Source organism: Lepisosteus platostomus, chromosome 17 (genome assembly GCF_059453375.1).
Source record: "Lepisosteus platostomus isolate fLepPlt1 chromosome 17, fLepPlt1.hap1, whole genome shotgun sequence".
Taxonomy (NCBI): Eukaryota; Metazoa; Chordata; class Actinopteri; order Semionotiformes; family Lepisosteidae; genus Lepisosteus; species Lepisosteus platostomus.
The window spans coordinates 5,592,113-5,616,546 of NC_142627.1; the positions used below are offsets into that span (position 1 = coordinate 5,592,113).

The window sequence follows — 24,434 nt, forward strand, 5'->3', positions numbered from 1 at the left end:
GGATCTTTAACTCGGATCTTTCATGATTTATTCATGAATGTGGATGTTTGCATTTGCACCCACTTTGTGCGGCTGGGTGTGTTTATGGGAACAGTCTTGAGTGCCATACCTGCCTCAAGAGTACAGCACCGTTTCCTGTGCTTCCGCAAGCCTTTAACAAAAAAAGGTTTTACTTTGCTTTCCTGATCCAATTAACGTTTTACTACGCAGGTGCAGCAGCAGCAGACCTTTACCGCTGCCTGGAAGGACATTCTTCAGTAATGTCGGTCCTGAGTGCCTCCGGACAGTGGCGCACTCCCATCCCGGCTCTGGGTGACGCCAGCCCGGCGTGTAGACGGCTCCGCTCCGCGGGCCTGAGCTCACGGTCCGGCAGTGTCTCCTTAGCCGTGTTGTTGACGTCTAAAAGTAACAAATCAGTGCCCGTGCCTCTCATAAGCTGGTTCACACAAATGCACAACTTAAAACCGTAAAACCAGACGGTTCACCGCATGTCCTCCCGTACTGAAAGCGCAGCTCTGGGGGGACAATCTTTCTGCCTCTGGGAGGTCTGGCCGGCGGAAGGGGCCCCACGGCTCGCAGAGGGCTGGCCTCCGGGGAAGGTGATGTCAAACTTCTCCTGTAGCTGGGCCCAGGTCTCGCTGCTGTCCGCACCTCTCGCCTAGGAGAAGCCGGCCGCCTCGAAGTGGGCGAGTCTTCCTTTGTAACTGCAAGGTCTTCGCACCGCGAAATAAAAAAAAAGAAAACGAAAAGCGCATCCGCCACCCCACTTCACCAACTCTACTGGCGCTGGCCTTCCCCGCGCCAGTAGCCGGGGGCCGCTGCGGGCAGTGCGCGCGCCGGGGCTCGGGGCGCAGCCGAGGCGCGAGCCGCGCGGTTGGGTGAGGAAGACTCCGGGCCGCAGGCTTCGGGAAGAGCCGATACCGTCACTTTTAGTCATCACAACATCCGTGGAGCAGTTCTAAAATAATTCTAATAACGGGGCCTTTCCATATAAAAAATGTTTTTAGAATATATTAGAAATATGAGTTTAAAAGAAAATAAAGTTGTTTTCCCCTGTTATATAGGTTTTCCTTGTAGTGTGTTTTTTCTTACTGGTTAGACTCCTGGAGCCCACTTCATACTGTTTGAATATCGGGAAATTGTGTGGCGCAATTGCGTTTTAAGACCTCTGAGTTGTCATTAACGGGAGCGCTCAAGAGGTAGCACCTACTTAACATCCGAGACAAGAGCTCAGCCCGGCGGCCGGTGTGAGAAAAGTCGCACGGGTTCTCGGCTCGCTAGGAGCTGGAACAGTATAATTATCTTTTAATGTACTCCGGTATTGTTCGCATAGCTATGTCACTTAACATCTGCTCCGAGGAGACAATTTGCTCTCAGATGGCTGTGGGTTTTGCTGTAAATTTAGGTCATTAATTTGTATCTATCCTTTGTTTACTTAAGGAGGGGGGACAAAAGGGCAGCTGCAGAAACATTTGGCCGAGCCGAGGGGTAGTGGGCTGAGCGCTGCAGTCTGCGGACTCCCCTGCCAAGCGGAGCTGTCACAGCCGCGACGCTCAGAGCCCACAGACGGAGGGCTGTTCATGCGCGATGACTGAGCGAAGGCGGCACACAGTGACTCCTCTTGCAGGGGCAGTGGGGCCAGTGGTGTCCCCTTAATAAAGCGTGCGGGGTGCTGAGGATGCCCCAGTTCTCAGCTCGGGCCCGCAGGTTCGTGTTTCGCTCCCCGTCCCGGTGTGGCGTGGCCCACGAGGCTCACAGCCAGTTCTGGAGAGCAGGGCGCCCGTGTGAACGAGCTCTTCTTAACACCCAGCAGAGGCTCCGTTTCTCAGAGTCACAGTCGGTGCACGAAGTCGGGAGACGAGTGCGGAAGGAGCGCGCGTGCGCCGCCGGTCTCGGGGGGCGCCCGGGAGCGCGCGCGGCGGCGGCCGGGAGGCGGCGGGCAGCGCCGCCTCGCGAGAGACGAGGGGTTTGCGCGCGCGCGTGGGGGGGGGCTGACCGGGGTGGGAAGGCGGCTGTCCACCAGACACTGCGTCCCCCTGAACAAAAGGAGACGCCACTAAAAAGAAAACAATGTCTGTGTCGCTGTGGGAGGCGCTGCGTGTCTGCAGCACAGGAGAAAAGCGCCCAGGAACGGCGTGGAGCGCTGTGCACGGGGTGGGGGACTTTCTTCACACACGTGGGTCGCCTTTATGGCAGCGAGACTGAAAAACGATTCCAGGGAAGGTAAATCAGATTGTCCTCACTGACTCTGCAGCGCTTATGGAAATTCCCCCAATTTCCAGGATGAACTGCTGCAGCCAAGTCAGGCACTGGGAAGGGGGATTCGCCGACAGATCCGGTTTGAAGCTTTTAAAACAGCATATTTCACCGGCAGTCTTATGTTGTTAACTGCCACTATTGTCACACACGGGCTGTAATCTCTGAGGTCTGCCAGCACTTTTCTGTCCCAGGACTTTCACAGGGCACTGTACATACAGTACAGAGTCCTCGCTGGGTTCGCTGCTGCATCACAACAGCTGGTCAGAGTAACCGCTGCACACAGAAATTAGAAAACACTTTCATGGTTTCACACCGAACTAAAATTCTACTTTAAAAAAACACAGAGGAATTCATCCTTTAGGACATAAATACCATCAGTGTCCTCTAAGTGCTTCCATCTTTGAGTGTCGCACGGGAAATTATACTTGAATGCTGCTCTCATGTGACCTTGCAGAGCTGAATTCCTCTAGTTTAAAAGACGAGTTGAACAAAAGAAGTTCTGTACCAATGCAAACGAGCACACACCAGTTCTTAGTCTGGTCATTTCGGCGGCCCCCTACGCGTGTCTCCTGCTCTTGCTGGGTGTCTGGCTGTTAAAGGCTGCAGGACGCCGGTTCGGTTCCTGGCTCAGCCTTAACATGAGCAGGTCAGCAGTTTCTGTTGTGATACAGCAGGCCTGCCCCTGTGAACTGCTGCACTCCGGGCTGAAACGAGAAGTGCTACAGGAACACTATTAGATGTTTTTTTATTTAAACAGAGTTATTATCTCATGCATTCCCAAACACACAATGCTGCCCCTTGCAGAAATGCAGCAGCTAAGTTCTGTGGTTGATTGTTCAGAATGTTAAACTCCCTGTGCGGGAAAAGCCTGACACTGCTCTAGTCCTTCTCTGGGTGTCAGGTTACTTCCTGTTATCTCATCGAAGCCAACTTTGTGCTTCGTGAATGAAAAGTGTAGTATTACCCAGAGGTTCTGTGATTGAACCTGATTTTGCCAATGATCACGTGATGTCAAAACATGATCAATTATTGGTAAAACATTCAATGATGAATGTAGGACAGAGAACGGGAAGCACATATTTACACAAAGAGTTGTGGGGGTATGGAACGAGCTATCCAGCCACGTTTTTAAAGCCAAGGCCCTGATGCACTTCGAAACACAAGTGGATGAGTTGCTCAGGTGAACACTATCTACTAACTCACACAGGCTAGATGGGCCAAATAGCCCCCTCTCATCTGTAAACTTCACATGTTCTTACTGTGAATTCTTGTGCACTCCTGGTGGGCAGATTAGCAGAGTTTGACTGTGTTCCTTCCATGTGTGTCTCTACGTTTGTTAACGCCGCCCCAGCTGCCTTAATTCCTCCCAACATTATTGTGCAAAACAAAGTCTAAAGACCTCTTTAGAATGTCAAACCCATTATGAAGCTAACTCTTGATAATTGAGATCATGAAACTAACGCCTGAACATTGAGCAGATGGGTGCAGATTGGTCACATTTCTAAGAATTAGTCCTGTACCGCAATGTGTTATTCTGTTTAAAGATTGACTGGGTCATTTGCCTGTTTTATAGCAGTGGGACTTTGCAGTAGATCTGACAGAGGCGAAGCTTCCTAAACAGGTCACAGACAGAGGCAGAAGAGTTTGAGAACAGAGACCGGGGGTCCAGGCTTGTCTCTCTCCCTGGGGCAGCGTTTTAATGAGACCCTCCAGGCTGCCAGGATCGGAGCACGATTCCCATGGCTGGGGGACAGCGAGAGTGGCTGCCAGCTCGTGAGGTCGCTGAAACCGGCCTGAGGTTTGCAATAATAACGGCTTCAATAATCCAGCCACCGGCTTCCCAGTCTCAGGAGCGGACACACTTGCTCCAGTTTCGAAGTGTAGCTGCCTGATGTCCAGAGAGCAGCTGCACAGGGGGCGGGGGTGGGGAACAAGCTGCCCAGCCCTGTCATCAGAGCAGAGACCCCGGCTTCTCTCAAGACACAGCTGGATGAGCCCTGCACAGCGATCAGCTAATAACCAAACAAGCTAGACAGGCCAAATGACTTTCTCTTGTCAATAACCTTTATGCACATATTTTATTACAAACTGCACGTTTGCAGTGCAAATGAAGTCATTAGCTTCCTCCCCCAGATTTAAACAGGTGATGACTCTGCTACCTGTGGCAGGAGGCCGAGGTGTACCCTGCAGTCAGTGCCGCCAGATCCCGTGGTTAATGAGGGGTGGGTGTGGGCATATAGACCTGCATCACACGCAGACTCGCAGCTAGAAACACTAACGACTCTGCTCTCCTCCACACAGCTGCGTGCATCATCGTTACTCCTTCTGCATCTCTGAGGATTGCTGACAAAGTGCACAATACAAACAAACCACCATCAGCTACCACCATATGGACTCCATTCTTAAATTGCTGGGAAAAAAGAAACAATTGTACTAGCATCTGTCACGCAGTGCACAGAAGCTTTCTGTCTTCAGTACTTTTTACTGTAGAAAGTAGGGGGAAAAAGCTTTTTTTGGACAGTAAAAATAGTTCTCTGTGTAGCTCTAATGGAAGTGGCACTTACAATAGAATAGCGGTTCTGTAAAAAACAGCAGAAGAAGGCAACCTTGTGTAAGACAGTGAGTGGAATGGAATCAGAGCCTGAGAGCTGTTTTTTTCAATCAGAAACATCATCAGTTGCTGCCAGTGTTAGCACATCTCTTACCCTTACTGGCCGAGAACAGAAGAACGTGGGAGAGGGTACAGACAAGAAGAGGCCATTTTACCCAGATACTTTCATCGGGGGAAGTTTCCATGATAAATTTCCATTTTTTAGTTTTCTTTTTGTATCAGTATTTTGTTTTGTTTTTTCACATTAGAGGGCTATTTGTGAAGAAGGCTGCTTTTCATGATTTCCATCTTAAGAATAGAAAAAAAGACTCTTCTAAATCATAATAGTTCCTGACGTTTCTAGAGCACATTCCAGCCCAAAGATCCCTCAGTGTGTAAAATACTGAGTAAGACACAGCAGTGAGAAGCTGTAGGCCGGCCGGGCTGTTCTTAAGAATCTGGAGAATTAAAGACCTGTAAACCTCTCTGAAGACCATTGGAGAAGCAGGCACATCATGAAGGGCCAGAGACAGAACAGAGCAGCATCCAGCTGCTGGGACCCCTTCGTGACTGACCGGCGCTCCCCACAGCGTGAAAGGGTTAAAGACGAACACATTGTCAATAGACTGTACCTCCTGTTATTCTCCTCATGCTTATCTCAGTTTTTCCTGGACCACAACAACTTTCTTTGTGTTTGTTTGTTTTTTTTTGTGATTGAATATATTTGTTGTATAAACGGGACTGAACCGACAGCGTTTTTCAATAATTAAAATCAGTTTAAATTACAGCTAGGTATTGTTTCCAGCTGCCACCTCTGCGCTGAGCCCGCCTGCAGTGTGTGAGGCTGTAAGCAAATCTGTGGTGGCCGATATGCTGGACACAGGAAGCAAAGTCCCAGAACTCTTTTGCAAACTGAAAAAAAATCAACAGCGGCAGAAGTAAAGTTCTTTGTTTCCCTCTTTGGTGTATTTTAATATTCTCTTGAACACCACTCTGTTCCAGCCCTGTGAAAGGGCAATGTGGAGGTCAGCCCAGAAAACAATACCCAAGCCCCAGTCTGCACACAGAAACCACTCCCGACATCGTCAGGAGGTCACTGGTCAGATGCTCTACCTTGCCCAGTCTCACAGCACCTCAGCTCACGAGGAGACTGACCGGACAGCATGCTGCTTTCAGACGTCATCTTGTCATCTTTGTATTTTTTCATCAGAAAAAAAAACCCGTGGCTCACTGTTGGCTCCACATCCCCTTTGTGAAAATTTGTTTTTCTGGGGGGAGCAAACATCATGGTTATTTAAATTCAGGTCGAATATCGGACAAATCTGCTGATACATATACATTTCAAACTCTAAAAAAAACAACAACTGTGATGCAAAAATGTTTGAATAACAGCCCGTCGTTAGTTTCACTAAACTATGCATACAAGTGTAACAGATTCAAAAATGAAAAAAAAAACATTCATTAATATATTTCTTATTCTCAGTTATAAGAAGGACAACAAAGCTCCCAGCTTTTACTGTGCAGTAGGAAGGCTTGTGAAATATGTCTCCTGGCAGGAGCTGTCTGTGCTTGTGATCTCTGCTTCTCCAGCTGATTACTGGTCGTGAGAAAGGAGTGTGCCACCTGCTCCCCTGGGTCCCAGACACGACCTTCTCCACTGAGCCGCTGGAAATCCCCTTATGGGGATTGTGGGGCCTGTGGGGTCTGTGGGGCCGAACTTTCCAGACCCATTGAGTCTCTGTGCTCTTTATCAGCTCTGACCCCCTTCCATTCCCACACCGTGTTCAGCTGGATTGACAGGGGCACGTGTGTTCAGTGGCCGACAAATACAGAACAGAAAACATAAACTCTCAATTTCTTTTATCCAGGTGTTAATCCATGACTGACTCCCGGGGATTAAGACATTTAAACTCAAGTTTAAACCACACTTTGCTTTGTGGTTGAATTGATTGCAAACACAGGGACAAAGCAAAGCCTGTCCCTCCCAGTGTCTGGGCAGACCTGGTGCAGAGGGCTGATGTCTATTCCAGGGACACAGATGTGGCCCGGAAAACTTCACTTCTGTGGTGTTTTTAAAACGGGTGCTTTAAGGCGGCTGTATTCTCTGCATATTATGAGTCGTGATAACATCAGTTAGAATGCAATCGTGCTGCTTTTTAAAGGAAAATGTTTGCCCACGTGTTTATACAAGACTGCACCAGCAACAGAGAGACAGCAGCCTCCCAACACTAATCTAGTCAGCAGAAAGGGGCTGCAGGGAAGAACAGGAGCTCAGCCCGCGGAGATTCGTTTAGTTCAGGAGCACAGATGACGAGACTAGGGCAAGTAAAGCAGTTTAGGACGGATTCAGCACCCTTTCCCCTGGACAGCTCCATTGGCAGGAGACTTACAAGACACTGACTCCATATTAAAATGCACACAGACAGCTTCTTCTGAGCACAGTAGTGATATTGTTACTAATTGTTCTTGTGATTATGATTATTATTATTATGTTGCGCATTGGTAATCAACAGTGGCGTTGTGGGACACCACTGGGGCTCTGCCCAGATGGGGCCTTGTGGTCCTGTCTTGCGCCTCAGGCACACAGGAGTGGCTCCAGACCAGAGGACCGCTGGCCCAGCGCGCTGCTGCGAGGAGCGTCACTGCCGGCGAGATCGCAGGCATGGTGTTGACCCTCGACCTGCCCCTCTTACCGCTGTTCTGACGCCTGACCGCCCCCGGGGCTCTCGGGCTCTCTCTGTCCTCGACTGGCTGGAGAACAGGCGCACACCCCGGCCACAGGGCTGCATCTGTCGGGCGGGCGGGCAGCTGCACAGCCCCGGCCGGACGCGCCCGGCACCTGTCCACAGCGCTCCAGCGCCCGGGCACCGAGCGAGCGAAGACCCGCCGCGCCTCGCCGTCCCTGCGCGTCCGAGAGAGGCGTCAGAGTTTGCTGCGCTTTTAGCTGCCTTTTGGTTTATTTATACTTTATTATTTTTTTATTTGATTGAATAAACCAAATCAACCAAACCAAACAAAACCAGAAGATTGAAGGAACCCATTTTGCGTGCTGCATTAGAGTGTGTTTTGTCCGTTTGACGAATGAACTGAATCGGTGATTGTACATGCCGTTTCTTTGAGCCTAGTTAATTAAAAAAATGACATCTGTACTCCTCACAGGCAGTTTCCAAGTTGGATGAAATGACAAGCTTGCAGATAGCTGGGGGCGTGTTTTATATCCAGACAAGGAACAATGAGTTCACCCCACTGTCAGAAGTGCGTTCTAACGCTTCCGGGGGTTTTTGTCGTTGTTAATTTTAGGAAACTAGTACAGTACAAAGGTTAGTGTAAATGGCTGTTGAATGTGAACATGCATTTCAAGGGAAAGCACTGCTTCAGGTCAGCCTGGGGAAGACTGCTGCGTCCCCCCACCGCCGTCTCCAGAGACGTCAGACTGGCCCTCCACCTCCCTGTCCTCGCCCCCCCTACTGTCAGCTCCACAGCTGCTGCCCCTCCGCCCTCCCTCCCGGGGGGCTCGCAGAAGGGCAGGTCAGGGATCAGCCAGGCCTCGCCTGGTGCAGCAGCTGCTCTCTTTCTCAGGACAGAGGAGGCGACCGCAACAGCCGCCACAGCAGCAACAACATCTGGTCGGACAAGGGGGTTACCAGGCGGCTGCCCGAGCACGTGTGCCGCCCGGACCACACAGGCCCGCGCCGAGCCAGACTGGACTCTTTGTGCGCCGTCAGAGGGGACATCTGTGCGGCCTCGGCAGCGTCTGTCTCACGCCACGGCGTCTCCTGGTGCAGGACGGGTGAAGCCCACAGAAAAACACACCGAGATTTTTAACCATGCTGCCAGTTAAATCGGCGCCCTCGCATCGAAACAGTTATTCAGAGAAATAAAAAGAAACACTGTTTCTGAATCAGTTCACAGTAAAGCTGCCAGGACTGCACACTTACTGCAAATAGCAGGGCGGGTGGGAGCTGTGCTTTGTGGATACTCTGAGTTTATTAAACACTCGTTCCTCTTATTATATTCCGTCAGGGGAAGGTGGAGAAATGAAACCGATTTGTAATGAATTCATTTCCTTGTTTTGCTCCGCAGAAGGAACAGTGTACTAAGAAGAGTAGTGGAATATTAATACAGGTGTCCAAAAATCATACCTAAAAGGGGAAGATAGCTCACAAACCATTTTAATATTCTTGATGAAAACATCTGGTATCACTTTATTTTAAAATCATTATCCTTGTTCCTGCAGGGGAATTTTAATAAGTGTCATACCTGCTGGAAGGCAGCTACAGCCTCCACGTTGCCTGAGGCGCATCATTTCTGCACCCACTATCTGAGCATTATTATTATTAATTATTATTATTATAGCTCTGGTGATCAATGATACCACAACCGGACAATAAGAATGAGGAATTCAGACATTGCCTTTTTTTCCGAGACAGGCCGGCGTGTCGAAGGCCGTGTGGCTCTGACGTGTCACCACACCAGTCTTCCGGGGGTAAACGAGGAGCTGGGACGCGAGCTGGCCTCGGCAGACCCTTCCTCGGGGCGGGTGGGCGGACTCCGGCTCTGGGGCTCGAGTGGTTTCGTGTTGTTTTCCTGTGGTCTTTGCGACAATGGAGCAGTAGCTGGAAAACAATGAGCGCCGGTTAAACACAGCAGGATTCAAATGTGCGGTTAGAGAAATGAACCACACCGGAATACGAGCTCGGGCACAGGCAAATCCTGGCCGGCGGGATCGGAAGAGGCTGTGGATTCCGAAGCTGCTGTCCCAGCTGGATCTGGGAGGAGTCCGGCGGGACTGGCCAGCGCGTTCAGAGCGCAGAGGCCCCGGCTCGCTGTTCTCTCCTCATGGACGCTTATCCATTTCCTTCTGTTTCAACACATTCCAGGACAGCGTGGGGAGGTTGTCTGGGATTATCTTCCCTTGGTAGAGTATTGTAAAGTGCTGAATAAATAACAATGACTAATAATAAGAGGAAGTTCTGTTGAATAGGACTTCATCATGAGACCACCAAGGAGAGAGTTACTCCAGGGTCCTCTTCATTTTCTTGAGTACTAATCTGATGATGGTATCTCTAACCAGGAGTGCCCACCGAGTAAATCACTATATAAGGCACTAACTTCAGGGGGTGTGGTTATTATAAGGGTGAATTATGGCTTTTACCTTAGACACTACAAAGGCCAGGTAAAGTGTGTAGTGTGCTCAGAGCTTATATCACAGCAGCTGCAGTGAGGTCTATGGTGATCGCTTCAACAGGGTGCACTACCTTTATGTCTGTACAGAAGCTTTGTTTGTCCAAAACGGCCATTATTTTAGTTCCTCTTGACACTGTTGTATGTAAATACTGTGAGCTCATTAACCCTGTTACTTATTAAAGTAATACACACCTTGATGCTAAAACAAGGGTTTTTCCTCACTTAACTGTAGTAATCCACTGTAGGTTTTTTTCCCACCCCTGACACAGAATCGAAATTGTTCTGGGAGAGATTGCTAATCACTTGGCTGTCACTGGAGTCTTAGCATGGGACTCGAAGAAGGAAATGGAAAAGCTACAGAAGAGGAGTCCTGGAGAGTGGAGCTCTGCATTCATGTTCCATATCCTGATAATAATGACATAAACAAATGCAACATTATTTACTTTGTTTTCTAATAACTCATTGGACCTGCGGCCTACACTAGCAATCATGCAAGTGTGATAGTTCCATTCCAGGAAGCCGATCCCTGGATAAGAGCCTAGGGCAGACACAGCCCATCCCAGGAGCTCAGGGCTCAGGGTGGGACTCTACCCCTGGATGGGACATCAATCCATCACAGAGCTTCAGTGAAAAGCACAATTTAGAGCAGCCAGTCCACACTGGCCGACTTGTCTTTAGGAAACTGGGGTCTAGAGACAAGACCCACACACATATGAGGAAAACATACAAACTCCACACAGATGGAATACATCTTGGGACCCTGGAGCTATGAGGCCTCCGTGATCCTGTACAACAGTTCAGGTTTAGTGAAGGTCGGCACTTCCAGACCGTCAGGAAGGCTCTCATTTCAGATGCCACTAATTAAGGTCACACTTTCCATCAGCTTCTCAGTGCAGGCAGGGCTGCTGAAACCAGTACAGCCTGAGAGCTGTCTGCAGCCCTGCACAGCTTTGTGGGAAACACACCTCACAGCCAGACCCCTGCACCTCCCAGTCCACTGCACTGCAGAACTGTTACAGCTGCTTGGCTATTTCACTGATGAGCGAAGGCATCAATAGAAGAAAGAATATCTGAAATCTGCTTCATGAAAGCCTTATATTTAAAGATAAATGGAAAGAAAGCATAAAACCCACGAGTCTTGAGTGGATTATGTGAAAGCTCTGCTCTGCTATGTCCACATCCTGAGCAGGGGACGTCGAGGTGTCACATAAAGGTTTTACGAATATTTTTACTGTGGTCTCATTCCTGTCCTTCTGCAATCTGTAATCAGATCTTGGAATGAATGACGCCCTTTGTTCCATTTAGTCCGGATGCCGTGTTATCTCTGAAATTTGTTTTTTATTTTTATTTAGTCAAATGCACAAGACAGGCTTTGCTTTTTGATGAAAATAAGGGGGCGGAGAGTCTGGCTGAGTTCTCACCTGCAGCCGAGCCACTGCTCTGGGCCAGAGGGTCTCAGCTCTGGCCTCCACTGCACAGGGGATTAATTTCAGAGCTCGATGCATTGCTGAAAAACAGATACCGAGTTTCACGGCAGTAGTATCATCATCACAGTTTCAGTCCTTTTCTTAGAAACACCTGCCTCACTCTTCACACAGTTCCCTTTGTAGTGTCTCCAGACTCCCACTTTTTCCTGATCGTGTCCTTGTTTTTGCTCCTCCTGCAACCACATTGTAGCTCGTACGTGCAAGGCTGAGAAACACAGCATCGGGTGTCTTTTTCTGAATCACCACTGCCCCTTTCCCAGCAGGACGCACTGGACCAGCCCACCTCTGGATTCAGACCTGAATTCCAGTCTCTCCTTTCTGAGCCACGCTCTCTGTGCGGGTATTGCAGTGAGCAGTTCTATTCCTGTGTCTGTACACTGAGGCAACACATCTGCTAGCATTGGAATGTGCTTTTACACCTTTTTATGTATTACTTAAATACTAATGCATCTCAGGCTGGTTTGTGTCACAAATTTCTCCCGGTCATAAATCAGATTATTTTGCTATGTAGTACAAATGTAACAAATAAACAACAGAACATTACTTTGGATTTATAAGACCTGTTCTAAGAACGTCCACAAAAACATTAGGAACATAAACCAAGATCAGTTTTTTTTCTACCCCAGAAACATGAATAGCTACGGAACAGAGCGCTTTCTAATGGAGAGCAGATCGTTATTTACAGTAAGATGGCTCCCTCTAGTGTTTAAATGTACAAATTGTCACCAGCGAAAGAAATTGGATTTTATTTAGTTTTTTATCTGTGAAGTGAACCTAGGATGGGAAACGGGTATTCATTTAAATTTTAAAATGAATTAAAAAACTAAGAAGACACAAACACCCACATATAAAATAATTTGATTATCTTTTTAAGCAACCTCATCAATAACCTCACCGACAGTTAAAGAACCCTGCAACTCACAACTGGCAGCCCACTGAAGCTCAGCAGGTGTGACCCTGATCAGTACCTGGTTGGGAGACCTCCTGGGAAAAACTAGTTGCCGCTGGAAGAGGTGTTAGTGGGAGGCGCTCACCCTGCGGTCCATGTGGGTCCTTATGCCCCAGTATAGTGATGGGGACACTATACTATAAACAGGCGCTGTCCTTCGGAAGAGACGTACAGTAAAAGCGAGGTCCTGACTCTCTGTGGTCATTAAAAATCCCAGGGCGTTTCTCGAAAAGAGTAGGGGCCATTGACCCTTATCAATCATGGCCTCCTAATAATCTCCATCTCTGAACTGGCTTCATTACTCGGCTCTCCTCCCCACTGAGAGCTGGTGTGTGGGGAGCGACTGACGCATCATCCAGGTGGGGCTGCACACTGGTGGTGGTGGAGGGGATCCCCATTACCTGTAAAGCGCTTTGAGTGGAGTGTCCAGAAAAGCGCCAAGCACAAAGAATTATTACAACTGTACTGCTGAATTCAGGAGAATGTCCATTAAAACTAGGAATTCTGTGCTAACGTCAGAAACGGACTCTACGTGTAGGCGGCTGTTTTACAGATAATAGATCAAACTGCCTTTCAAAGCTGAACTAATATATGTAAGTTATTAACTGACGTTCGGGAGGGATAACAAGTCAATTTAGCACAGCTGAGCCTGATCATCTTCAATCCGAGACTCGCTGCATAAACTGAGCTCAAACGCCTCCCTTCACATCCCTCCTCCAGCCCATCTCCCCGTGCAGCTGTCCCCCGGCTCACCGAGTCTGAATGGGGATCAGGCCTCCTCGTCCTGTAGCCAGGAGGCTGCCCGTTAACCAGGCGGGCTGAGCCAATCTTTTCTCACCCGGTATTTAAAACCTTCACAAAGCATTCAGTCCTTGCGAGCTGTCGTCCCTAGCGAATTGTAGTAAGGAACCAGAATTGTTTAACCTCAACTGAACATAGTTTTACTAGGAACGAGTAAAGGTTTATTCCATGCTGAAAAAAATAAGAAAACACAACGTTTCGTCCGTGGAGCCTTCTTCAGGTGTGAGGAAGAAGGTTTCACAGCCGAAACGTCGTGTTTCCTTTCTTCTCTTTTCAGCAGGGAATAAACCTTTACTTGTTCCTTTGCAGCCTACGCATGCTGACGCAGCTCCCCACCTGAACTACTATAGTTTTGCTAGAACAACCTAAATGACTGTATGTTTGTGCGTGTTTTGATGCTCTATTATACGTCCGTAAAGATCTGTGGATCAGTGCATGTTGGGTGACCAGTAAAAATGATTTGATCATCTATAGATGCGCAGATCGGAAGCTTTCTTCACGGCTTTGGACAGAACAGCCGTCTAACACCGACAATAACCCGCTGCCAGCCCGTCCCCGGGGAGGTGACCCACTGAGGCAGCAGATCGGGTTGCTGTTTCGCCGAAACCGAGGCAGCAGAAGTGCTGAGTCACAGGTTCTCACTGGCACCGGAGCACAAGGCGAGCAGGAGGCGGTGAAAGCGATCAATCAGGCTCTTCCTTCGATATGAATCAATGATCTACTAACAAGTAGGTGGAACGTACCGAATGGCCTCCAGTTCCATGTACCCTTTCTTACATTGCTATATTTTATACCTTTGTTTGGAGTCAAAATTGCTTGATACACCTGTAAATAGCACCGCTCCACTCAGGAACAATAGAAGACATCAGAGTCTGCTTGCAGCTCACGGGTCACGAGTTTAATTGAATTCAGTAGCGGGGTGTGAAGCTGTTTTTATACATCTTTTATAACACCGGGATAATCTCAAAATCATTATAATCGTTATCTCATGCCTGCACTTTCTGTGTAGCCTAGTGGTGATTCGAACTACTGATGACCTCGCATCTATAAAAAGTTGTTTAAAACGCTTCTTTTGTTATCAATATGTCCTTGTAATTCTGACACAACCTGTAGACTGCAGGCAGCCACAAACTGTTAAAGAAAACAGTACGTTTTTAGAAAGGCAAAAATGGAAAGTCATCCAGTTGCTGGATGAGGTGTTTCTCCATAAGAGTAGGGGTGTTATCCCGGCATCCTGGCCACATTTCCCCCTGTTCTTTACCAACCAGTGTGCCCTGTGCTTGTGTGCTGGGTTCTGGGTAGCTCTGTGTTCACAGCCCATGTCTGAGCGTCCCAGAGTCGCTGTCCAAACCCCTCTCCAGCCACAGCTCCATTCCTAGACAAACAGGAGATGGCTTCAAACAGCTGGCAAGCCATCTGAGCTCAAGTGATGGAATCGTATTTATTCTGACTGTTGTGGCAAAGATCCGATTATCCCCCCCCCTCAAGGAAAACATCAGCTGCTACTTGAAGCCCGTCTGGTCGTGCGCCTGTGCGGTCTCATCAGGTAGAGATCCGAAGCAGGATCTCAGGATCGAAGAGGATTCATTCCAGCAGAGCGATTGTCGATCCTGATCTTGCCTGTCGGTCATGTCCGGACCACGGCTGGCAGGAACCTTCCCAAGCTGTGTGCTTCCTCTGGGACCTGCTGCACCTTCAGCAGGGTAGGCTGGACTTCCAGGTTCTTTTACAGTTCCAAGTACATGAATACTTTGGTTTGTGCACTTCTGTTATTATAATTAAACTTAACATTATACATATTATAAACTATCTGCAATTTCCCTCAGGGGATCAATAAAGCATCTACTAAATATCTGCTGAACTGGGTTCTCATCTCTCCTATGGGCTTTAGCAATTCAGACTGTAGCTTGAATGGCAGCAGGAAGCCTGAAGTGTACAAGAGCTACCAGGGAATTGTGGGATTGCACACTGCTCTGCATTACTTCCATGATATTGATATCAGCCTCATGCATGACTTTCTACAGTGGGTACTGCCTGCTGCACAAGGCCACCTGTTTACTGCTGTTTTGTGTACAATGTTCCAGCTCACTTTGAAGAATTTATTTTTAATATGACATTTATAACATTATGTACATTTTTGGTAAGAAAGTCCGCTGTATCTGTATGTGCTAAAGATTGGCTGCAGGACCTCTTGTTTACAGAGAGATGCTTTGCAGACAGTAGGTACTGCTCACATGCACACCTGCCATGCACTGCTCTGGACAGCAGGGGGCAGCGTTCTAACAGTGGACAGGCAAGATCTCATCACTCAACTGTCCCACCGCTGCGTTTCAGCAGTTAACTTGTTCTGCAGAGCTGGCCGACGTGGGAGAGACGTGGGTGGGCTGTATCCAGGGCAGCTGGGACGGGTCCACACTGAAGCCTCTTGCAAACACAGGTAACTAACACCACAATCATCATCTACATACACCACGCAAACAACAGGTCCCTCTCAGAGTCGCACTCTGCTCTGTCCCCACGTGCTTCAAAAGACCAAAATCTCCACACAGGAGCCCTGCTGGTGAACCTCTCACCCCTTCAACAATTCACTTGTGAGCTCAGTGATGCTAAATGTTCTTCACACCAAGACTACAGAAGAAACAGTGCATATACCGTCTAAGGAAGGAATGTTTTCAGTAGAAGTAATTCTTCAGCCATCTCGGTTGCTCAGACCCTTACTGTGCAAGCTCTCCACTGCACTCTTTCTCCTCCTCTCCCTCATCGCTCTGCACAGCTGAAGAGCCTCCACAGCCACAATACCAGTCTGGCTCTTCTGCATGGAGTCAACCTTTCTCCAGGCTCCTTTGTAAATGTTTGTTTGGCAGCTAATTTAAGTTCACTTTATTGGCCATATACAATTTCTTGCATTAGGAGGAATTTGTCTTTTCACATACCCCAACTTGCTCTCCATGAGACACACAGGCACACAGACGAGGAGAGAGAAGCTTGGGGTCAGAGCGCAGGGTCAGCCATTTATACGGCACCCCTGGAGCAGTTGGGGTTCAGGGCCTTCCTTGGAGGCCCAACGGAGTAGGATTCCTCTGCCAGCGGGACTTGAATCGGCAACCTTCCACCCACAGGCGCAGATCCTGAGCCACAGTGCCCTTTTTTAAAAAAAATAAATTAAATTTGGTACAGACTTCGCCTGTAAAGTTTTAAAGAGCATTGATTTTGAAACCTGGATGTGACAAAATAAGAGACGACCAAGTCTGTGTGTGAAACTGAATGTTAATTGTTGTATGGTTGTACTGGCTGCCTGGACCTGTGCAGGTCTGGTCTATGCTCACTGTGTCCCACTGGGGCAGATTTCAACCTTCCCGCCCCGACTACACCACCCTGCCCCAGCCTCCTGCAGGAGACCGCAGCCCAGAGAGGAGCTTCGACCAGTGGACCCTACAGCGCCTCCTCCTGGCCCGCCAGAGCAGCAGAGCCCAGGCCCCGCCCACGGCAGCTACAGCCTATCAGGAGGCCTTTGGCTCCCAGTCTCTGCTCTCCTGTGAGTACAGCTCGTCTCCCACTGCTGGAGCTGCCTGGTTACGGCTACAGGGCTCCCAGCACACAGGCCTCCCCGAGCCTCAGACTGCTCCTCCGCGCAGGGGAGGAACCTGGAAGTGCTTCAGTAAAACTCCAGCTGAAAAGCAATGAAGTAAAGCACAGGAACAGTATGTGTTGACTATTATTATCCTGCACAGTGAGGACAAATACAGGAGGAATGACTGGGTATTTAATGCCTCTGAATTTTTTTTCTCAATGACAAAGTTCTGCAGACCAGGACGAGAGAAAATACCCCCCCCCCCCCCATCAACCCCTCCTGCACCTGTTGGGGAGCTGCAGAGGCCATCGCAGACCTGCAGGGAGAGACTCCCTCTCCGCCAGTTAAACCACAGCACTTCTCAGCAGACAGGAGAGAGAGCGAGAGGGCTTTGACCTCTCAGTCCCCTGCTTGCTTGGACTTGGGTCATGTCAAAGAAGACTATCAAAAACAAATGTGTGGGCTATCTTCATTTTATCACAGTGATGTATAAACATGACAGCCCTCTCCTGAGGCAGTGCAGCAGTGGGCTGGGAGAGCAGGCTGGGGCTTGTGAAAGTGTCGCACTGAGGAGCAGGCAGGGCAGAGGCAGAATACACCAGTTTTCTCATGCTTAATGATAACAGCTTATAACGAAGGGCATGATATCATGTAGAATAATTTATTAGCTGTAAATGGATAGTATATTTTTTACAGCTTCCTCAAGGAAAGTACATCCGTCTCTTCATTACTCCGACTCTTTTACCTGACTAATGGCTATAACAGGGTTTTAAAAATGTACATAGAAAGACACAAACCCCAAATCAGCTATAGCTTTTTTTTTTGGTTTGAAGTTTCTCATTTATTTAAAATAGTTCATTCATTTTGTGTGTGACAGGGTTAGGTCTGAAGCTGGCTGTTGTCAATACCTGAAGTATTAAATTGAACAATTACTTTTCCCTTGTGTATTCTGCTGCTTCGCACATGACCCTTTGACTCAAAAAGCACTGAAATTATGAAAACAAGGGTGAAATGTGACTTAAGAAAGGTACAGTATATACACACGTAAGGCCACAGAGTACACCTGTACACATCACCCCCAGCTTTTACAGGGCAGCAGGAACGAGAAGGTTTTATATATATATATAGAAAATATATTTTATATATACACACACCAGATACAGCAAACTAAAGCAAATGCAAAGCAGGGTAACTTGAAGAGTTGTGTCTTATCTTGCAATAATGAATAATGTTTTCAGGACAGAAGAACAGATTTTCCAAGCTGAGAGGTCACACAAAGATGCTTAAGAGAAGCCCAAGGAGTTTAGAAAAAAACACTCAGACTCGAAACCAAAGCCCACACTTCCACTGAATTCACCCATTTAAACGCTTACATGCCAAAACACATTAAAATACATTCAGGCAGCTACAGGACAAGAAAACAAGGTTTTGCTCTGGAGATAAGTTTTTAGAAGCAAATTGTATACAGGCGCTGGGTGTTTGCTGGACTTACCCACAAATACACATTCAAAGCTGACTTTTGAGAAGCCAAAGTTTTTCATGAAACACAAGGTACAGGGTCCCTTTTTAAATGTATGAAGTTCCAGATTATGACTGGCGATGAATTAAACAGAGCAAATTAAAACATGACATAGCAGAAGTTTTTCACAAAAACAAACCTTGGAAACATTTTATTTCTGCCCCTATTCACATAAAAGCTGTGTGTAAGAGTAAGAATTTTAAAGGGGAACTGCAGTCTCAATTTCTCAGACCGGTTTTTAAAATCTTTGTTAGCAAAACAAATTAATTTAAGTTATCGCAAAATTTTACAAATTAAGCGCAAAGTTGTGAATTTAGTGAAAGTAGTGCATCACTGGCATTGTTGTCACAAACCCCTGGTCTCGCCACGATGAGAGCAGAGCTCACGAGAATTGTGACATGAAGCGGCCCTTCCTGCTCACTAGTCACTGATGACTGATGTACTGTGATTGTGCAGCAGAAATTTCACCGCAGAAACGTTCCAATGTGATCTGCATGTAGAGTTAACAAGTACTTGTCTGCAAAACCGTCAAAGAATCGAGAGCAATATTTCTATTGGATCAAAAGAGATGTATTCACAAGCCTGCTTCTTTACACTGTAATAGAGCCCAACACGTCACCAGAAGTATTTTTGCCTCATTCTGAATCGCAGAATATGGTGCTGCGCATGCCTGTAAATTATTTTATGATGTAAATTGGAGGTTTTACACATCACTGTGTGCATTTTAGTTTCATTGTGGTGTGAAAAGATTCACCAATGCTGAGTCTTTCTAACCCCAAAATATAAAAATAACATTGCAGTTCCCCTTTAAGAAAACACCCTACCCACCCACAAAATTCCAAAACAGCCCGACATTTTTGGTCCCTTCTTACACTTAATTTTAGCCAAAGAGCACAATTTTAAGATTCACATAGAAATGAAGCCAAAGAAAAGAGGGAGAGGTAGTGGAATTCATGGGGACGAGGCCTCGTTTTCTGCAGTTGAATAAGCCATCAGTCCCATCCGGAACTAGAGACCAGGAAAATCACTCCTATCATCTCCTATGAAATTTACTGCTACCACGATAAACAAATATTGTTGAGATTTCAGAATTTGGTGTTTTGGTTAAAGTGACAAAGCAAAATAGTTTATTTTGTTTAAAAGAAGCAATCTGTAAGAAACCATCATTTGGGCAATATCTCAAGGAGACCTGAAGAAAAGAACGGCCTACTTAAAAGCAGCCGGCCACTTGTGTAATGAGACAAATTATCTGACTTGGTCAAATGGAACATCACCAGAATCGGTTAAACAAAATATTTTATTTCACCCAACCTGTAAGGAAACAGTTGTGATCTGAAAACTGCCAGCACATAAATTTCAGGTTAAAAAAAGCTAGACTGCACACTCTCTACCCCCCCAGAACAGATTTTTTTCCCCAAACTCCTCCTGCAAAACAGTGGTAGTTCCCACAATTCAGAGTTGGGGACTACTCCGGGCTCTGGAGAGGCCCAGTCGATCTTCTTACAGGTTCTTACTAAATCTCCTGTTATCCAAAGACCAGGAACACCTGTTTCAGAACACCTTCGATTCAGCGCATAATGGTTCGGTCAAGGATTCACTGGTCCTTGAGATCTCTACTTAACCGAACATACCACCTGCTCAATTAATGTTGTGAAAATCCCAGGCCTCCTGGAAATGGATTTAAAAGCTGGAACCTAGAAGAACCTGCTGGGGCTCCTCAGGACCAGGGTTGAAGACCCATTGTTTAGAGTATATAAGTCATGCCCTTTAAGAATAATGCATATTTGCCCCACGTACAATATGTTTAAGACATCACGAAAAAGATTAATGAAATTCTGTAGTCCATCAGCCTGTAAAAGCACATCAGACATTCCACGCATATTTTTAATAGACTTAGTACTTGAATAACAGTTCTGTTTATTCAGCTCCTCCGTGACACCTGAGGGAAACTATGGAAATGGACCTGTATAGCACACATCCAAACATGCTGGACCTTGGGGCGATCCATTCAAAACCTCTACACGGACCTTTAACGAGACAAACTTCTAGAGCTACTACAGTACATACAGGTCTTCTCAGGACCACAATGAGGCAGGAATAGCCGTCGTGTCCTGAGTACATAACATCCCCCGGAAAAACTGGCAACAATAACTGAGCCTGAACACTATAAACACAATGTAACAGGAAAGTCAAAACTAGTTGACAACGAGCTGGGCTTTATTCCACAAGCTTTTAAGATGAATACGATCAGCTATTTTTTTTTTTAAGAATGATTTTCCGTTGCTACTGAACATCTGACAGAAAAAAAGTTTTAACAGCAACAAGGTCTACAGTCTGTCAGGTTCCACTGGATGAATGCTGTTGTAACTGTTAATTGCAGTGTGCATGGCATGGCTGTGTAAAAAGATTCAGAGTTTAACACGAGGATGGACTGTAATCAACACATGATTCTAACCTTAGACAGGGAAACCTCATCATTCCCGAGCAGGATTCTAAGCCGTTTTGGTGTGATTTGTTTATTTCTGTGGATGCTGTTTTTGTCGATCAGAAAAAGATGATGATGTGAACTGAAAAGAGCCTTTCCTACAGCACCTTTAGCTTCTCATGATAAACCGATTATTTCCTGACAGGAAAAGAAGTCTGCTGGTAGTGCACACTTGGTTTGTTTGGGAGCAATGGGGGCAAAGTGTCCAAAGAGCTAGAAAACCACATCCCATACAAAACTCACAGAAACAACTGCATAACTTCCCAAAACATCCCTTAATGCGCTTTATTTATGACAATGAATATAACCCAAGGATTTTATTTTGCATTTAAGGCTGCTAATTCCAAGACTCCAATGATATACCACATATAAATATTTTATTCTTAGAAGCAGTGCACTTCTAAAAATAAGAGCATTAGAAATATATTTAAAAAAACATCACCATAAATGGACATCTTTTGTTATGCCAATCCCGACAAACCTCCTCTCTTATAGCCTTAGAGCCTGACATTTTGAACATGGCTGCTTTTCTCTACTACTGCCAATACCAAACTTGGTCAACATCATCACAAGCCTCCAGAACAAGTGAGGCATCAACACCTTTGCCAAAGGGGGTTTGATATCTCATTCCAGGAAACCATATGAAAAATGTTGTACAACTATATGGCTTAATGATGTCAAACAAGAAACATGGAAGGGGTGAAGGGAGAAAAATCCGAATGCTATAGTATTCCCGATTTCTTGGAAAAAGCAGGTGATGCAGCCCTCGATGAACTAGATGAAGAACAAGAGGCACAACATACAGAAAACATACTCCGCAAACTACATTTAAAAAAATTAACAGCACCTGAAGGTCCCTTAGTGAATCCTTCAGATTTTAAAACCCCTGCAACCTCTTAGTTTATCAGAAATAGTAAGTTTCCCGTTTTTAAAATAGCCCACCTGGGTGCACAGCGATTTCTGGGGAGGGCTCTCCGTTTGGGAAAACGGGAAGTGCGGGCACCAAACACCGCACCCATCGTGAGCGCTGCTGAAGCTCTCGTCTGTCTGCCGAGAGAGGGGACGGACGGCGGCGACACAAAGGCGCGCCGCCCGATGAGAAACAGACACCATTACTGAGAGGCTGCCGGGGGGCCCTGCTCCTGCGAGCCGCCACTTCAGCAAGCTCAGCTCGGAGCACCGAATTGATTCCGGCAAGCGGAGGGCGTCTGTACTGGTGTGATCACTGGCAGTCCCACCCTGGAACGGAACTCCATTTAGAGTGACCTGGTGTCTGCTACAGAGGGGTGGAAATAAGAAACACTGCACAGCAGTTTGATACAGCAGCTCAAGGGCCTGACGTGAATTTTACTGAAGGTGCAGAAAAGCAGCTACATATATAGCTTTGCTCCGTGCCTGTCAATGCACTTCACTTAAGGTAAAGAGGAGCTAGCTCAGCACACTTGATCAGGCCCAAACTGCAGTGCAACCGGAGTCTTATTTCAGGCACCCCAGAGAAACCCTCCAGCCCAATCCCGCTCGGTTACCCATCAGGTGATGTTGAAAAGACGCGTCTATGTGTGAAAACAGGTACGCTGCTGCAGGCACACTTGGATCGAGTGCCTGTAGAACGTAGTTGGTGATCGATGATGCTGCTGCTGAAAACTAAGAAGTCCCAACACTGGCGAATGGCGACATGCTGCCAGGCCTGCGTGCCTCTGACCCGGCGGGGTCCGCTGGTCGTGCGCCGCCGTCACCGACTGCGAGCCAGGTCCGGGGAGTGCGTCTCCGTCCCAGTCTTCAGAACAGCTGGACCATCGACTCCCGTGACTGCCCCACTCCGATCCACTTCACTGAGGACAACAGGCCAGAGGAACTGGTTAGCAACAGGGTGGGATGCACACTGTTATGTTTTACACTGACAGATGGCATTGCTACTCCATGCCCCAGCTCAGCTCAATGAGTCAGCCCCGGCGTGGGAGGACTGAAGATCTGCAGAACAGACCACGAGCGTCCTTTCAGCCTGCAAGAAAGTCGAGAACAAGGAAAAACTTTTCATGCCCTGTTTGTTTCTTATCAGTCTTGCTAACAGCAGTTAGGTAAGGGACTCGAAAGCCCAAAGAGGAAGAAAGGGGTAAGAACAGCTTTTTTTAAACCCCTGACTAAGTGGAACTCATTTCTCTGATAAAGCTAAGGGAAGGCTGTACTTAGTCATTCCTCTGCAGATTTAGGCTGCTGGGTACGTGCATGTCTGTCTGACGCGGTATCTAGCTCCACTCTCCACACACGTCAGACCTGTCACACTGCAAGGAAGAATGACAACGCTGATGATTTCGAATAATGGGCAGACTCTGTGTACCCTGCTGTCACTTGTTAAACTCTAGTGCAAAGGTCACAAAGCCTGTGAACATCAGCCCCCATCATTGCCCTATTTCTTTTCTACAGATTCTGGAACTGCCAATTACTTCGTGCACTCCTTGAATCTGGATTGCCAGACTTGGCCAATCGGTCTCCTCTGACACATGGCACTGTGTCAGCCCGCTGTTGACATGACTCAGGCTGACCTGGAGGCAGCTGGATCGTAGAGCCCGAACTGCGCAGAGCATGTGTCGATTGGCTGAGTGACCTGTGAGCCTGGCCTGACCCTTAAACCTTTTTGTTTTTAAACGGATCTTGCGCTCTCACAAGGCCATTAGTCATAAACTAGGGAAATCTCTTCTCCTAATCAGTACAGGACACAGCTATTCTAGGAAATTCAGACAGCTTTCCCATAATGTGCAGTGCTGGTAAACCACACTTGCCTTGATTTGGCCTCACTGCTACAATAAGACAACTTTAAAGTAAAGGGGTAAAGTATTTAAAAAAACAGATACAAAATACAGAAGGCAAAATCCTATTACTTCCTTCTTGTAGAAAGAAACTTTTTGGTACCGTAATTAACCGTGACTTAAAAAGTAGCCAACAATTTCATACAACATGTAAATGCCATGCAAAGAAAATAAATTGGCAACCTTGTAAGATGATTAAATCGAAAAATGATCAAATCTACAGAGCTGCCCCTGAACCCGATCTCAGGCAGTTTGATGCCTTATGCCATCCTGCCCTAGGACACAACACTGGTGCCCATGACACACTCGTCGCAGGGAGCTTTACTCTTTGCCTTCTCTGCCTCATTTGTTTAAATACATTTACCTTCCTATCACAGACCACTGAACCTCTGTGTACACTCCTACAGTTTAAGAACACATTCCTGTTCTGTTACTTTTTTATTGACTGTTCTGTTCATTTACTGCTCTGTTTCTAGCGCCACAAAGGTATGAGCCCCTCAGCCAGGCTGTCACTGTAAATGGGAATACATTCTCTGCTGACTTATCTGGTGAAATCAAGCGTTATTTAAATGAACTGTCTGCACTTGACTTCAGAAATTAAACGGTCACAAAGCAGCTGGCAGTAACTTAAAAGCATGACTTTCCTCAGGAGTTCTAGAGCGATGAGAAAATGCCTTTACAACTAGCGTGTGTGAGAATTGTGGTCAAAGAGAGATCCTGATCCTTCTGGCTCTGTTGTACTGCGTGAGAATGCAGACCCAAAAAAAGAACAGTCAGCA

At 47.1% G+C, this 24,434-nt stretch overlaps 2 protein-coding genes across 2 annotated transcripts in view; one reads left to right on the forward strand and one right to left on the reverse strand.

The window, feature by feature from the left end:
* Positions 1-13,197: 13,197 nt before the first annotated feature.
* Positions 13,198-17,873, forward strand: LOC148645966 (uncharacterized). Its single transcript, XM_088609585.1, has 6 exons — positions 13,198-13,313; positions 13,748-14,001; positions 14,762-14,976; positions 15,627-15,710; positions 16,618-16,808; positions 17,080-17,873. Exons 3-6 carry the CDS (start codon positions 14,903-14,905, stop codon positions 17,190-17,192), a joined length of 462 nt encoding a protein of 153 aa, XP_088465711.1. The 5' UTR covers positions 13,198-13,313; positions 13,748-14,001; positions 14,762-14,902; the 3' UTR covers positions 17,193-17,873.
* A 319-nt stretch (positions 17,874-18,192) lies between these two features.
* adss2 (adenylosuccinate synthase 2) overlaps positions 18,193-24,434 on the reverse strand; it is a 33,459-nt gene continuing 27,217 nt past the window's right edge. The window contains exon 13 of the mRNA XM_088609577.1: positions 18,193-22,680. Coding sequence (XP_088465703.1) covers positions 22,628-22,680 — 53 coding nt within the window. The 3' untranslated portion in view covers positions 18,193-22,627. The remainder of the gene's footprint in view (positions 22,681-24,434) is intronic.

Bases quoted from the DNA above. Each gene is read 5' to 3' on its own strand.
- LOC148645966 (XM_088609585.1), top strand. From the start codon at position 14,903: ATGTCCGGACCACGGCTGGCAGGAACCTTCCCAAGCTGTGTGCTTCCT. The intron at 15,711-16,617 runs GTAACTAACACC...CCACTGGGGCAG, and splicing joins GAAGCCTCTTGCAAACACAG to ATTTCAACCTTCCCGCCCCG. The intron at 16,809-17,079 runs GTGAGTACAGCT...AAAGTTCTGCAG, and splicing joins CTCCCAGTCTCTGCTCTCCT to ACCAGGACGAGAGAAAATAC.